Source organism: Halichoerus grypus, chromosome 8, assembly GCF_964656455.1.
Source record: "Halichoerus grypus chromosome 8, mHalGry1.hap1.1, whole genome shotgun sequence".
In the NCBI taxonomy this organism is placed as follows: Eukaryota; Metazoa; Chordata; class Mammalia; order Carnivora; family Phocidae; genus Halichoerus; species Halichoerus grypus.
This window is the reverse complement of record NC_135719.1, coordinates 79,877,107-79,891,826: the sequence shown is the minus strand read 5'-3', so window position 1 is coordinate 79,891,826 and position 14,720 is coordinate 79,877,107. Positions and strand designations below refer to the sequence as shown.

Here is a 14,720-nt window from a genome sequence, read left to right as displayed (position 1 = left end):
ACATCTTAGATTAAATTTAAATGAATCCCTAGGGTGTACAGAGAATTAGCCTATATATTATGTAAGTGAAAACACCTCCAGCCTATCTTTTAAAAGATATTTCATCAAACACAAGTGAACACAACTTCTTTAGACTTTGGTAAAACCTCTTATATTAAGGATATAGACTTCTGCCTTTTACACTCATAAACTGTGGTAAGTGCAAGAGGGAGGATCAAGGATTACAGAAATAACATTATTTGTAAAGAGAAATAAATAAGAAACTCCCAGGTGATAGTATTTTCCCTACAGCCCAGGGTGCCTGCTCTGTTGAAAACTTTTGTTCTCCAAGCAATGTATAGGTGTGACAGCAATCGTTCCTGTTTAAGAGATAACCTTTAATGCAACTTTTTATCCCCTTTAAAATGGATGCACACAGTGTTTTAGCCTAGGCTCAAAGCTGAGTATTCTCCCATCATTTTAATAATTGTGTAGGCATGTCCTATGACAATTATACCGAGTTTCCTCAAACAACCCCCCACCATCACCACCCCTATGTTCTGCTTGTTCATATTCCCTTTACCCTTCTCTGCTATTATCACTGGTATCTCTGCTTGTACTTGAAAGTAAAAAGCAATTCCAGATTACGGCCAACTCAATGGCCTTGCTCCATAGTATGGCCCCTGATGAAGAGACAGAAAAGGGGAGAAGCACGAAGGACCATCATGGGTTGAGATCAGGCACTACCAGAAGCCCAACTTGTTTTTTAAAAAGAGGCTCTTAGACATGTTCCCAGCAGATAAGTCTTGACTGGCTTGGAGAACAGGAAGGACTACTTCACAAACACCACAGTGTTTGAATTTCTAGAGGCCACCCAGGCCAAGAAGACATCCCTAAGAGAGAAGAGATACACATAAACTTAGAATTACAGCCTAGATACAGCCTTTTTGAACTCTGTCTTAAATAGCTTCATTAAGATGAAACGATATCACCCGATATGAATATAAGGGCAGTGGGCCTTAATTAAGTTTAGACAATCCTGATTTGCTGAAGCAGATCTGACTTAGGAAAATACCAATACTTTCATAGATAGAGGTAAATCCCAGGAAAATTGGGGAGGTGGGCAAAATCTTCAGAACTTCTCTCGCCCCTACCACCCACCCCTTCTGCCACACTTAGCACCTTCTTCTTATGCTACTTACCACTTAGCATAATGGTCCGCCTCAAATTCTAATTCCCTGAGTAGCTGGATTTGCAGTAAGGAGAGAAGCTAAGCTAATATCCATAGTCACTAACAGCTTAAGGTGTTACAATTTTTTAAAAGACCATATGTAACTGAATGTTAAAGAGCACATGTAACTGAATATAATGTAACCAAAAAGCAAAAACTGCTAATTATATCATCTTTGTCTACGTGGGAAATGTAAGCTCTTTTTAAGCAGGGGAAGCTTTTCTAGTAGCCTCTATAATCAGACACACATATAGCAATCTAGTCTACCTAAGGTCAGGTGATGCTCAGGGTTACCCGTTTTCCAACAGTTAACTTAGCAATATCTGAATTATAAGAAGGGAAACTATAAGCTCACCTGCAGTGCTTCACCACACATTCATTGCTGCAGTACTCATTGTCCCAGTCCTTACTCACAACAGGAGGGTTCTCACAACCGGATCTCACACATCGAGGCTGGGGTGAGAGTGTCACAGGAGACCCACTCACCAATTCAACATCCATTTGAGAAGGAGACTCAACCTATGAGAGGAAGAGAGCACAAAAGATGAATTAGATTGCTACTTACTTAACTAGCCAGCTAGTCAAACTAACTCTGGGAACCAATGGAGCTGCCCCCATATGGGGGTAGAGTCCTAAAAGAGTTCTTGGTCTCCCCCTCTACACGCAGCTTGAGACTGACATGAAGATTCTTCCAATTGGCGGAATGCTGGCTAGTCCTCTTTAATTGTATCTATCACTGACTTTCACAGTTGACTACTACTCCTCTGAAAATCTCAAAAGTACAGTGTGAGTAGAGGTTGGTTTATGCCATTAGAAAAAGGGAAAGACCTCGGAGATTCATAGTTTCCTGCTGATGGGGGGTTATTTTTCTTTAAATGATTGCTTCATTAATTGTGGACCTGGAGTCTCAAAACATTTTTTTTTTTTAAAGATTTTATTAATTTGACAGAGAGAGACACAGCGAGAGAGGGAACACAAGCAGGGGGAATGGGAGAGGGAGAAGCAGGCTCCCCACTGAGCAGGGAGCCCAATGCGGGGCTCCATCCCAGGACACTGGGATCACGACCTGAGCCGAAGGCAGATGCTTAACAACTGAGCCACCCAGGCGCCCCAAAACATATTTTATTTTAAATGACTGTTAGTGATGTACAAATTTATTAAAACTACGGTAATTGGCATCTATTTATGTCTCTTTGGAAAGACTCAATAATATGAACCAATTTTTTTCAAGCTTTCCATCCCCCACTTAAAACACATCAAGCCAAGCAGCAGAGATGTAGGAGAAATGGAAGAACTTGTATCTCCAAAGTTTAGGATCCTTGGATAGATACCTCTGAAAAGTAACTCCACGCTTAGGCTTTATCCGCTCTCGTAGAACTGCAGTATGACTTTTGCTTAGTTAAGGGGTGGTCTGGGACAGGACACCCTCCTAAATGTTTCTTACCAAGAACAATACAGATTATCATGGGTAGGACAAGTCACAGTTGGCAGGGAACTCCTACAGGAACTCCTGGTTGCCAGACATTAAATGCCAGTAGCAACCTCCACTTTTATTGGGTCAACCAAAATAATTCTACCTTTCCACTGGTCTGGAGAAAGACTTGAAAACAGGCTCACCTCAGGAACTACATCTGTGATCATCTCACAGATTGTCTCAGGAGAGGTTTCCTCCACTGTGTGGGCCTCGGGGCTGTTGTTCACAGGCCGCTCAGGACTACTTTCCACAGCTGGTGGGACTAAGGGCGTCTGCATTTTCAGAGTGGGTGGAGGCACAATCTTGATCTGCAGAGGAGGTGGCTGTTGCTGTAAATTGATTCGAACTTTCTGAGGTGGAGGCTGTTGCATGGCCTGCAGTGGGGGAGGCTGCTGCAGAATGGTCACTTGCTGCTGAGTGGGGGGCTGAGGCATCTGTTGCAGTGGAGGGGGTTGTAGTCGGGGTGGAGGCAGTTGCATAGAAGCAGCAGCTGCTGCCGCTGCCTGCAACACTGAGCGAGTGACAATTTGGGCTTGTTGACTGGGCTGGATAGTGGCTGTACTGGTTTGGCCTAGTTGGATCCCCCGGGAGGTCACCACTGTGGCTGGGATAACGGTAACCATCCCTCCTTGAGACATAGTAATAGAAGAGGGCAACATCTGTTTGGTAATAATCAACTTGGTGATATTGGGCTGACCCCCAGCCCCAGAAGATGCCTGGTTTGCCACATAGGAGGAAAGAGTGGAGTTAACAACAATGGAAGGGGACAGGGCAGGGGGCTCTGTTGAGGCTGGTGCTGGAGATGCTGGGTCAACAGTAGCCATAGGAGGTGGAGAAGGAGTCTGTGACGGTGGCACTGGATCCAATTCTACTGTTTCCACAGTGGCCTAAAAGACCCAAAAAAAGGAAAGAAAGAAAGTCATTGGGAAATTTACTCTCTTCCCCAGAACATATTCACTCTAATCATCTCCTAAGAAAAGATACATCACAGAGTGGAAGAAAGAAAGAAAAGAGCTGTGAGAGTAAATAATGGAGATAACCTCAGACAGACAGACTGTGGCAAGGTTTATGATGGAAACAATAGGAAACCTGTTACATACTTTTAAGCTTTTAATACAACATAGTATTAACGGGTCCTACAGGTTTTTGGTGGTATTTACTTCTTTTAACTGCTAATAAACAGCTCCAAAAATCTTCTTATTGCTTTAAGTAACCCTCTTACCTGACACTCTTGATTGTCTTTATATGCAGCCAGAGCCTTCAGATACTCTTTCTTGGCAGCTTCAGTTTTCCTCTTATACACCTACAGGAAAGGCAGACTGTTTAAAGTCCCCATACTCCTAGAAAAAACTAATAATTCTATATTATTTATCAACGAATGACAATTCATCTCAGTTAAATATTGACAACTCTTTTTAGTGAATATCCTTCTGGCTAGTAATCAAGATAGCCTCCATGGCAGACCTTCCAGTGACCATGCATCTGAAAGTCAGCCAATCAGCAAGTCTTGCCAGGACAACTACACTTCTGTAGCTAACACCAACTCATGCCCACTTTCATAACAAAAGAAAAAAAAGAAAAAAGAAAAAATCCAGATCCAAACATTGTGTAAGATTAACAGTCTGCTTAGCCTGGGATTGTGTCTAATGGGTATATTCTCCCTTAAGGAATGTGGCAAGTTATTTGCAATGATGGCCACGAGAATTCCTCCCATCTTGCATACTTTTTCTTCCATCGAGGGCTGAAGCCTATTTCCCCCTCCTTTGAATCTGGGATAGTTCTATGAATTGCTTTGACCATAAGAAGGTGCCTTCCTTCGAATCTGGGATAGCTCTATGAATTGCTTTGACCATGCAATTCTGCCTGAAGTGACAGAGAGACCTTGCTCTAAGTCAGCCATACTATAAGGAAGCCAGTCTAGCCTTTTGAAGGATGAGAGGCCATGTGTGGGAATCTAAGCCAAGTAGCACCAAATGTCAGACATGAGAGCAAGGTCACCTTGGCCAGCCATACCAGCTATCATTTGACAAACCACAAGAATGAGCCCAGGCAAGAACATCAGAAAAACCATCTAACCAATTCATATTATCATGAGAAATAATAAACTGCCACTATTTAAAGCTATTAAATTTGTGGTTTGTTGAGCAGCAATAGATAACTGCTGTAAGTTTCAGCTTTTTGTTTCAAATATTAAGTAGCAGACTCACTTTGACAGAAGACCTGGGGAGTTTAGGGCAATGATAATTATAGCCATCTTCAATATTAATTGTATTGTATATTTACATAGTATCATAATTTTCATTTATTTATTTACTTTTTTAGAGCAAGGGAGAGAGGAGTGGGGGGGGGTGGGGGGGGAGAGAGGGAGAGGGGGAGAGAGAAAGAGAGAGAGAGAGAATGAATCTTAAGCAGGCTCCACACCCAGTGCGGGGCCCACCGTGGGACTCAATCTCACAATCCTGAAATCATGACCTGAGATGAAACCAAGATTTGGATGCTTAGCCAACTAAGCCACCCAGGTGCCCCTATTTTTTAAATCCATATTAAATTTAGAGAGATTAACTATAGTTTTCAAGTTTATACTAGGACAATGAAAAAACCATAAACTAAACTCTAAATTCATACTTAAGGCTAGTGGATTTTAGAGATGCTATTTACCAAGGAATGGCCTAATTTTACAGATGGAAAAAAAAACGGGGTTGGGCGCCTGGGTGGCTCAGTCGTTAAGCGTCTGCCTTCGGCTCAGGTCATGATCCCGGGGTCCTGGGATCGAGGCCCGCATCGGGCTCCCTGCTCCGCGGGAAGCCTGCTTCTCCCTCTCCCACTCCCCCAGCTTGTGTTCCCTTTCTCGCTCTCTCTCTCTGTCAAATAAATAAATTAAAAAAACAAACAAAAAAAAAAACGGGGTTTCAATTAGATTCAGTGTTTTTATAAACATTATTAATAGTTTTTGATGTGCATTCTGGATTCAGTGGATGGCTGTAACTTTAAGACAAAGTATGATCTGTGAATGTGCTGTTAACAAAGAGTTGATATTAAATAAGAACAACTTAAAAAGTTAAAAGAAAACTTAGTTTTTTATCCCCTTACTTAAAAATTTCTAGGACATTCACTACCCACTAGTCCCTCCATGTTTTGTTCACCTGTTTTTGCTCCTCTCCAAGACTATCCCACATGGAGGCCACAATTTTTGAAACCTCCCCAAAAGTGGCATTGGGATTCTGTCCCTTAATGGCAGCCTGTGTATCACGAAAGAATAAAGCATATGCTGAAACTGGCTTCTGAGGTTCATTAGGATCTTTCTTTTTTCTCTTCTTTGGGGCCTTCTGCTTTTTTCCTGCTTCCACCACAACTGTCTTCTGGCTGGGAAGTTGCTGCAGGGGAGAAAAGAGAGAATTACAAAAGGGAAGAAGGAAGTATCATGTCTGGAGAACTGTAAGAAAAGGACTTTAATATGGGGGAACTAACTAGGCACATGGATGGAATTTTCAGAAATGCTAAAAAGAGGCAATAGGATTAAGACATTAGTAAAGTATGTGAGGACCAATTAGAATGGGGATTGGGAAAAGCATTATAAACTGTAGATTGAGAGGCAGGACCCCATACCCAGAAAAGAGCAGAGGAGATGGCAGGGCAGGAGCAAATAATACTGAGTAGGCTCTGTATGCCAGGAGTTTTATCCCAGAATATCATGGCAGATTTGATTTTGGCAGGGAATGCCTCACCCTCCGGAAATCCTCAACACCATCCTCATGAAGTGAACTAGTAGGTGAAGGGGTGGTTGAAAGACGATCCTCAGGTGACTGGGCAGGTGGCAGGATGGTGCCACCCCCTAAGCTCAAACCAAGTTGAGAACTCAGTTCTGACTGATCAATGGTGGTCAACTGGCTATGCCCCATCAAGCCAGATGTCATGTCTGTCATTGGTACATCAATTGTAACAGGTGGGTTGGCACTATACTGAGTTCCTATAGAATGGTCCAAGTCCTGAGAGAAGCAGAAGGACTAATTAAACACTAAATATAAAAAAACACCACTCTTTCCCCCCACTGAATTCAGGACAGTTTATAACCCTTGCTTACCCAGATTGTATCATCATTTAAAGACTAAACATCAAATAACTTATCTATATTAAGCTTTTTAATAAAGTACAGAAATTATTAAAGTCACTTCTTTGTACTCAAAAGCCTGTTCCAAAATAATGAAAAATAACCAGAGAAGTCTTAATTTTGGACAAGTTAGTTTAAACAACAAATAAATTATTCAGTAATCTGGAGGTAGTGATGACACATAGGGTAAAGAAAAACTTCCTTCCTGTACTCTCCTACAATAATGGTTTTTAAAGTTGCAACATACAGGCAATCAAGAGTAAATAAGGCCAATGTTAGAGATGTTTGGCATCAAATATACTGTGAAGATGTGCTACTGATGAAATGTGCTGGAAGTCCAATACACCAATTTATAACAAAGTAATCCACAATACATTGGTTCAGACTGGTTTTGAATAAATCTCTCAACGTGCCAGCTGTCACACTCACATTTTTTTTCACACTCACATTTTAATCCTAGGATGTGATGGCAATTATAGATGGGGAAAAAAACACACCCCCCATCCCAATCATTTTCATATCCGGGTGAACACTGTACATTTTATAATTTTAAATCATTTTTCAAGTAAAATTAATTCAAATGATAAATTTCCTTCAGGGGAAATTAAGTCTTTGTTGGTGAGCCTTTAAACACAGAATGAGAACCAAGTAATACCCAAGTGTAGTAGGGAAGAGAGAGTCACTTTTATCTCCCCTACCACTACCAAGCCCATGAGCTTGGGTAAGCTTGATAATGTCTTGCCCCTTACCATGGTCAAGCCCCCACTCAGGAGCCCCCCGCCCTGCTCCATCAAGCCATGGGTCATGCCCACAGGCATGTCCAATGTCTGGACCCCATATTGGGCTGAAAAGCTGCCATCCTGAGAGGAGGAGGGGTCTGCCAGGTCATCAAAGTGGCCAACCACATCTGAGACAGCCAGTGAGGGATCAGAATCCAAGGAGATAGGTGGGATTTCAAATTCCTCATCTCCCAAGCTTGGTGTATGGAATGTCTGTAGGGGGAAAAAGGGGAAAAAAGTTAGTGGGAAGAGGAGGAACCGCATACTGCTAAGTGAAGAACATGGCTGGGTACTGGAGTTTCTTAGTGTACCTCTTTTCAGCCTGGATCCTGTTTTTGTTATCAATTTCTTAGGACCTATTTAATTTTACAAACAAACCTCTGTTCTCCCAAATACCCTTGGTCATATGGCATATACGAGGCTGCCAAAATCAATCACAGTTTTCAGTTTTTTATCTTTGCCATCTGTTATCCTATCATGCTTATTGTTCTAATGAGTGACTCAGCTATTAGTAAGGACCCAGTCTTTATAAATCATTTTGCCTACGATGCTTAAAAACTCTCAAAAGATTCTAATAGACACCAGTTATTTTGCAATTATACACCTGAACTATCAGACCACAGAAATTCATTTTCAACCAGACAATTATACTTTTGACTACTGTTTTTAGGTTCCTTTGAAGCAAATCCTAAAAGGTACTGTCACGGAATGATACCTCTTCTAAAATATCTACACTTAAGAGTTCCATCTTAGTAATCATGACGTTAACAACAAGTAAGATTTATTTTTGGAAAACCCAACAATGTCAAGATAAGGTTAATATACTGAGGAGAAAAACCTTCATAAGAGCTACAGCCAAAAGGCAAACTGGTTCTCTAACATTCCTAGTCTTGCTCTGATAGAGCCTTTTCTATAAGAGAGGAAGCAGAAGATTACTCCAGCTAGCTATAAAACCCAATTCCTTCCTCTGAATTCAACTACAGTAATAGACTCTTTCTATACTGAATGGGTCCACCATTCGTAGAGCTAACAGATCAATGTCTGAACTAAGATACATTAAATGCTATGGTTCCTTTTTGACAGTAAAAAACTAAAATGGCGACATCTGCAGTAAGAGCATTATAAATACTTGCAAGAGACTCTGGTGTCAGAGAGGTCTGGGTTCAAGTTCCAGCTCTGCCACTTACTAAAGGACTCTGAAGGGGTTTTCCTCATCTATAAAATGAGAGTTGTAACAGTACTCTCCTTATATTGTTATTTTGTTTAATAACTATTAATCATTGCTATTAATGATAACATTAATATCCTAATTATTATTAACTTGCAACCTGCTAATCAGTTATAGATAATTAGAATTTAGAAACTTTAAATTCAATCAACCTATCACATGGCATAGTAAATATCAACTGATTCAGATCAAATTCCATAGGTACCCACACTTTTTCCTCATGATTAAATAATACATTCTTTAAGAGTTCCTCAAGGTTATTACTGGCCCAGAAAGGGTCTCACTAATATCACCATTTTTTATTTTATTTTTTAAGTTTTATTTAAGTAATCTCTACACCCAACGTGGGGCTTGAACTCACAACCCCAAGGTCAAGAGTCGCTTGCTCTTCTGACTGAGCCAGCCAAGTGCCCCACCATTTTTTTTTAATTTTTTTTAATGAAGACATTGCTAAAAAGGAATTTCCAGCTAGTAGAAACTAGGGAGAACAAAAATATGTCTGTGAAATGCCTAATCTCTCTGAATCACATTGGCAAACTCAAAAAAGTTTCCTACAAGACAAACAAGATATATATATAACTTCATTTCTACATTTTCCTTCTCTAAGATCCTTACTATTTTACTTAACATGGTAAAAATTTGGTAGTTGTCTGAGATGTAACATGAGAGTTGTACAAGTAACATAGGAGCAAGCAGTTCTTGATGGGAAAAACTAAAAATCTCCGCAATAGCTGAACTTTTCTCAGTACACAGCTCATGATTCTTGCGTGAAAGTTCGGAACTTCAGGTCCATGACTCTCTCTGAAATTTCAGTTTAGGTTCATGTGAGATTTTTCAAGAAGAGAGTACAAAGATTTCTACCAAATTTTCATGTGAACAAAGTTATGGGGATGGGAAAAAGGATCGGGGAAACATTTACTGTACTAGATTAATAGTTGTATGATAGTAGTTTTCAATTTTTACAAGAAACAGAATGTTTTGACAAAGCAAAAAATGCCTATCCTTTTTTGGCTTTAAAAAGTCAACTCTGCAAAGATATGAAAATGATACTATTTGTTAAAGAGAACAAAAAAAAAGTAAAAATTCATATCCCAAACAAGAGACCAGTGTTCCGCAAAGGACTACCCCACATAAACCATCTGGAGTGCTCTCAAGAACTACACTAAAAAACCAGACATGCAGAGATTCCATTGTATCGAATTAACAAGGCATTCTTTCTATGCACCACCCCCTGGAATGTGGAAACAGCTTTGTTATTCAGTATCCATAGCTTTAATGTTGTTTTTTTGGGGTTTTTGTTTTGCTTATTTGCTTGTTTCTTCCCTAAGTAAAAGAAATAAAAGAATAGCAATGATCAAGAATACAGAGGGTAAACTATAGACTAGAATAAACACAAGAGATTCACTCTAAAGCTCTTTTGCTACCATAAATGATCTATAACATTATGGGGAAAAGCCAATAATGAATATCTAGTTATTTTATTTTTTTTAAAGATTTTATTTATTTGACAGAGAGAGACACAGCGAGAGAGGGAACACAAGCAGGGGGAGTGGGAGAGGGAGAAGCAGGCTTCCCACCGAGCAGGGAGCCCGATGCGGGGCTGGACCCCAGGATCCCGGGATCATGACCTGAGCCGAAGGCAGACGCTTAACAACTAAGCCACCCAGGTGCCCCTCTAGTTATTTTATTTTAGTGGATCTACTACATAACTAGATCATACTCTACCACATATAAAACAAAGATAAAACTGTAGCAAATATTCAGGTAAAAATAAGTGATTTTGACCCAGGAGGAGAAAACAGGAACATGATATAGCTACCCTCTCATTCAGCCTTCTTTTCCTTCTCTGTTAAATTCGTGGGCCTTTTTGAGGGAGGAAACAATTTGGGAATTACAGTTTATAAACAAGGATGCTCAGCTATTTAGAGAACCAAAAAAAAAAAAAAAAAAAAAGATTTCCCTCTTTTCCTATTTCCCCATGCTAAAACATACAACCCAGTATTTCTTTAAATACTTTGTGTAGGGGTGCCTGAGTGGCTCAGTCGGTTAAGCATGGGCCTTCGGCACAGGTCATGATCCCGGGGTCCTAGGATCAAGCCCCGCATCGGGCTCCCTGCTCAGCAGGAAGCCTGCTTCTCCCTCTCCCACTCACCCTGCTTGTGTTCCCTCTCTCGCTGTGTCTCTCTCTGTCAAATAAATAAATAAAATCTTAAAAAAAAAAAAATACTTTGTGTAGATTACTCATTTTAAAGAAATTTATTTTAATCCAACACCTGTTTACTCATAGTACACTGGTACAATGGGTCATTAAGATAATTCACTGTTCTTAAAAAAATGCTGTAGTAGTGAAAATTTTAACTATTCAGCCTGAAATAATTAACCGGTTCTAATTTATAAGTACTTTTCCTAATTAAAAATAGGAATCTTTATATTATTTCCCAAAAGTGCTCAAAGCACAGTATCATTGTATAAGAGCCAACGAGAATGAGGAAAACAGATTAAACTCCCTTCAGATAGAACTTTCCTGTCTCAAGCAATGCTATTAACACATCCTAAGCCTTCCTCTCTGGATACTTACTTACTCCTTAGAAATTTTTAGTATTCTTATTTAGGTATAACTTAAGTATACAAATTTAAAGTACATAGCTCAAGGAATTTTTACATTATGGAAACATCCAATTAGCCATCACCCAGATCAAAGATACGGAACATTTCTATCACTGTAAAAGATTTTGTCATACTCCTTCCTAGTCAATACTCTCTCCTTTTCCTAACAGGTACCACTATTCTGATTTCTATTACCATAGTTTCACATTGTCTATTCCTTATACTCATTTAAAAAAAAGTGAACTTATATAGTGTCTACTCTTTTATGTCAGGCTTTTTACTCAACAATATATTTTTGAGATCACCCAAGGTACATTTATTAGTAGTTGATGTCCTTTTTTATTGCTGTGTAGTATCCCTTTTTACTAGTACCAGTTTATAGACATTTGGGTTGTATCCAGTGCTTAGCTATTATGAGGAAAGTTGCTGTGAACATACATGTTTTTGGTGAATATATGGACTCATTTCTCTCATGTATACATCAAGGAGTAGAAATTCTGGGTCACAGGGTAGGTATATGTTCATTTTTAGCAGATACTGCCTGTTTTCCAAAGTGACTGAATCAATTTACACTTTAATCCGCAATGATTAAGAGTTATCTACTTCCTTGCAAAATCTTTTGTCAGTGTTTTTAATTTTAACCACTCTAGTGGGTATACAGTCATGCTCGTTATAGTTTTAACTGGCATTCTCCTGATGGGTGATGATGACACTCTTTCATATGCCTAATGGCAATCTGGATACCCTCTTTTGTGAAGTGTGTGTTCAAATCTTTTGCCCGTTTTTAAAGATTTTTTATTTATTTATTTGACAGAGAGAGACACAGCGAGAGAGAGGGAACACAAGCAGGGGGAATGGGAGAGGGAGAAGCAGGCCTCCCACCAAGCAGGGAGCCCGATGCGGGGCTCGATCCCAGGACCCTGGGATCATGACCTGAGCTGAAGGCAGACGCCCAATGACTGAGCCACCCAGGTGCCCCTTTTGCCCGTTTTTAAATTGGATTCTTTTACTCTACATTAAGTATTTGATATAACCTGAATATGTGTCAGGTATGTATATTAAAATATCTTCTTCCAGTCTGTGGTGTACCTATTTAATTTCTTAATGATGTCTTTTGATGGAAAGAGATTCCTAATTTCAGTGAAGTCCAATTTTTCAATTTTTTTAATGGTTAGTATTTTTTGGATATCTATCTTTTTTCATGCAAGAAAACTCTAAATATCACTCTTTTTCTAAAAGAAAAACTTAATATCACCTTTACCTAGTTCTAAGTTATATTGGGGGTGGTTCACAATAAGACCAGGTACAACAAAAACCACAAACCAATTGAAATAAAGGTCAAAAAAAAAAGGGGGGGGAAGGAAGGGTGAAGTTGTAATGAGAAGAACTGTTAGCAACGACAAAGACCTAAGCTAAAGGAAGACACTGAAATTTAATTGTGAGCTTCTTGGCAAAATAGTTGTGTTGTTAAATTTCTTAAAGTCATAAAAACAAAAAAAGGATAGACTCAAACCTGGAAAGTTTCTTGATGAGGCCAGTGTGAAATTTACCACACTCTAAATTTAAATCTGATTCAGAAGAAATTGGCAATGATGCACGTTCATGTGGATAAGGCCAATGTGAGATTTACAACACTCCAAATAATGAAATTAAACCATGGAGATATCATTCAGAAAAAACCGGCAATGAGACTGGAAAGCATCAAAGAGATTTAGTTTTATATCATTTCTAAATTTGTCCTTCATTTGAGCTACACTTTTCCCTCCTTAAGAGAATAACAATAACCAATAATGGCAATAAAGAAATCAAACTAGCAACTGTCCCTTTTCAATCTAATTCTCATCCACGGAAATATTAAGGTTTAATCCAGGATAAGCCTACTCAACAGCAACTGAGAATTCTTAGGACAAAAAAACAAAAAACAAAAAAAACAACAAAAACTGATGCAAGTGGTTCTCATCACTTTTGGGGGAAAAAAAGTACTAAAATTCTCAAAAACAAAACAAAACCCAAATCCTAGAAAGCTCAAGACTAATTTTTCAAAGACAGGGAAATTTACTTTTTATGTTCCAAATCTTACTATTTTGCCCTGTCTAAACAAGTGATATGTATTTATATCATGACAGTATTTTAAGCAAAGCTTTTTCACAGATACTAAAGCACCTCATCATAATCATTACTTCTACTTCACAACATCATAAGAAACTATTATTACAGCCATTTGACAGCTAGGGAATCTGTGACATATAAAGGTGAAGTAACCTGCCCAAACTCTGAGTCACTGGCAAACAGAAACACATGTACTCAACTCCATGTTTTCTGGCAACTATTTCCTTTCATTCTGTCACTAGCGAAACAAGCTTGTAGGTAAACATAACTACTTTTTTTTTTTTTTGAGTAGAAGTTTAAGAGAAACAAAGACCCTACAACAGAGATAGTTCCAAGAATGAACACATGTTCACAGTTAACCCCTTAAGTAGACTCCTCCCTTACCCCAATTTCTTCCCGCTGTGATCCCCCTAATTGTAGTTATTTCTCCCCAATGAAAGGAAACAATTCCACCCTGTCTTCCAATCCAGAATCACTCTGAAATGGGTTAGCTCTTTTCAAAGTCTTCCTTTTCTGATGACAGCAGCTTCCCGGGCCTTCCCCTTAGTCTTCATAGGCTCGGGAAGCAGCTGCCACTGTTCTCTGAACACCAATCTCGGCCCCCGGTTCCCAGCCCCCGGGCCCGGGCGTCCGCGCTCTCCTCCCCACCGCCCTACCCCACCGCTGCCTCAGGCCCTCCCCCCACAGCGTCGGCAGCTCGTGCTCACCTCGGCCCCTGACAGGAAGGGGTGCGAGGGCCCTGTGATCGTCAGGTAATTGTCATTTCCTCCGGGAAACTGGAAACCAAAAGAAAGCGGCGGGGATAAGTTAGGGGGAGTAGAGAGTTAGCACGGAGCGACGGATTCTGTCCCCGACATTCTGACAACACTCCCAAACCCGGCTCTCTTCTCCCCTCCCGTCAGCCGCCTCTCCGCCCGGCTTCCCGCCTCTGCTTCGACTCGGTCGGCCGCGCTCTCTCTCCAGCCTTCTTAACGCTCAGGTTCCTACCTCCATCTTCACACAACGGCTACCACCGTCTCAGTTCCCTCATCGCTCCCACCGCCCCCACCGGACTCGAACTGCCGTCACTTCCGCAAGGACGCGCGTCGCTCTCCGCTGATTGGAAGTAGAGCCGTGGGGCTGTTGCCGGGATGGCCGAGCGGACGGAAAGGGTAGCTACCGCCCCCTGGAGCTTGGTGGGATAATGGCAAATAGAAGTATTGGAA

The 14,720-nt window shown here is 40.4% G+C and overlaps 1 protein-coding gene across 1 annotated transcript; it reads right to left on the bottom strand.

Moving 5' to 3' along the window:
• Window positions 1-135: 135 nt before the first annotated feature.
• On the bottom strand, window positions 136-14,644 carry TOX4 (TOX high mobility group box family member 4). The gene is made up of 9 exons (XM_036114616.2): window positions 14,503-14,644; window positions 14,223-14,291; window positions 7,542-7,784; window positions 6,410-6,670; window positions 5,828-6,058; window positions 3,907-3,987; window positions 2,828-3,571; window positions 1,566-1,729; window positions 136-872 (listed from the first exon to the last, which is right to left on the bottom strand). Exons 1-9 carry the CDS (start codon window positions 14,506-14,508, stop codon window positions 812-814), a joined length of 1,860 nt encoding a protein of 619 aa, XP_035970509.1. The 5' UTR covers window positions 14,509-14,644; the 3' UTR covers window positions 136-811.
• Window positions 14,645-14,720: the final 76 nt, after the last annotated feature.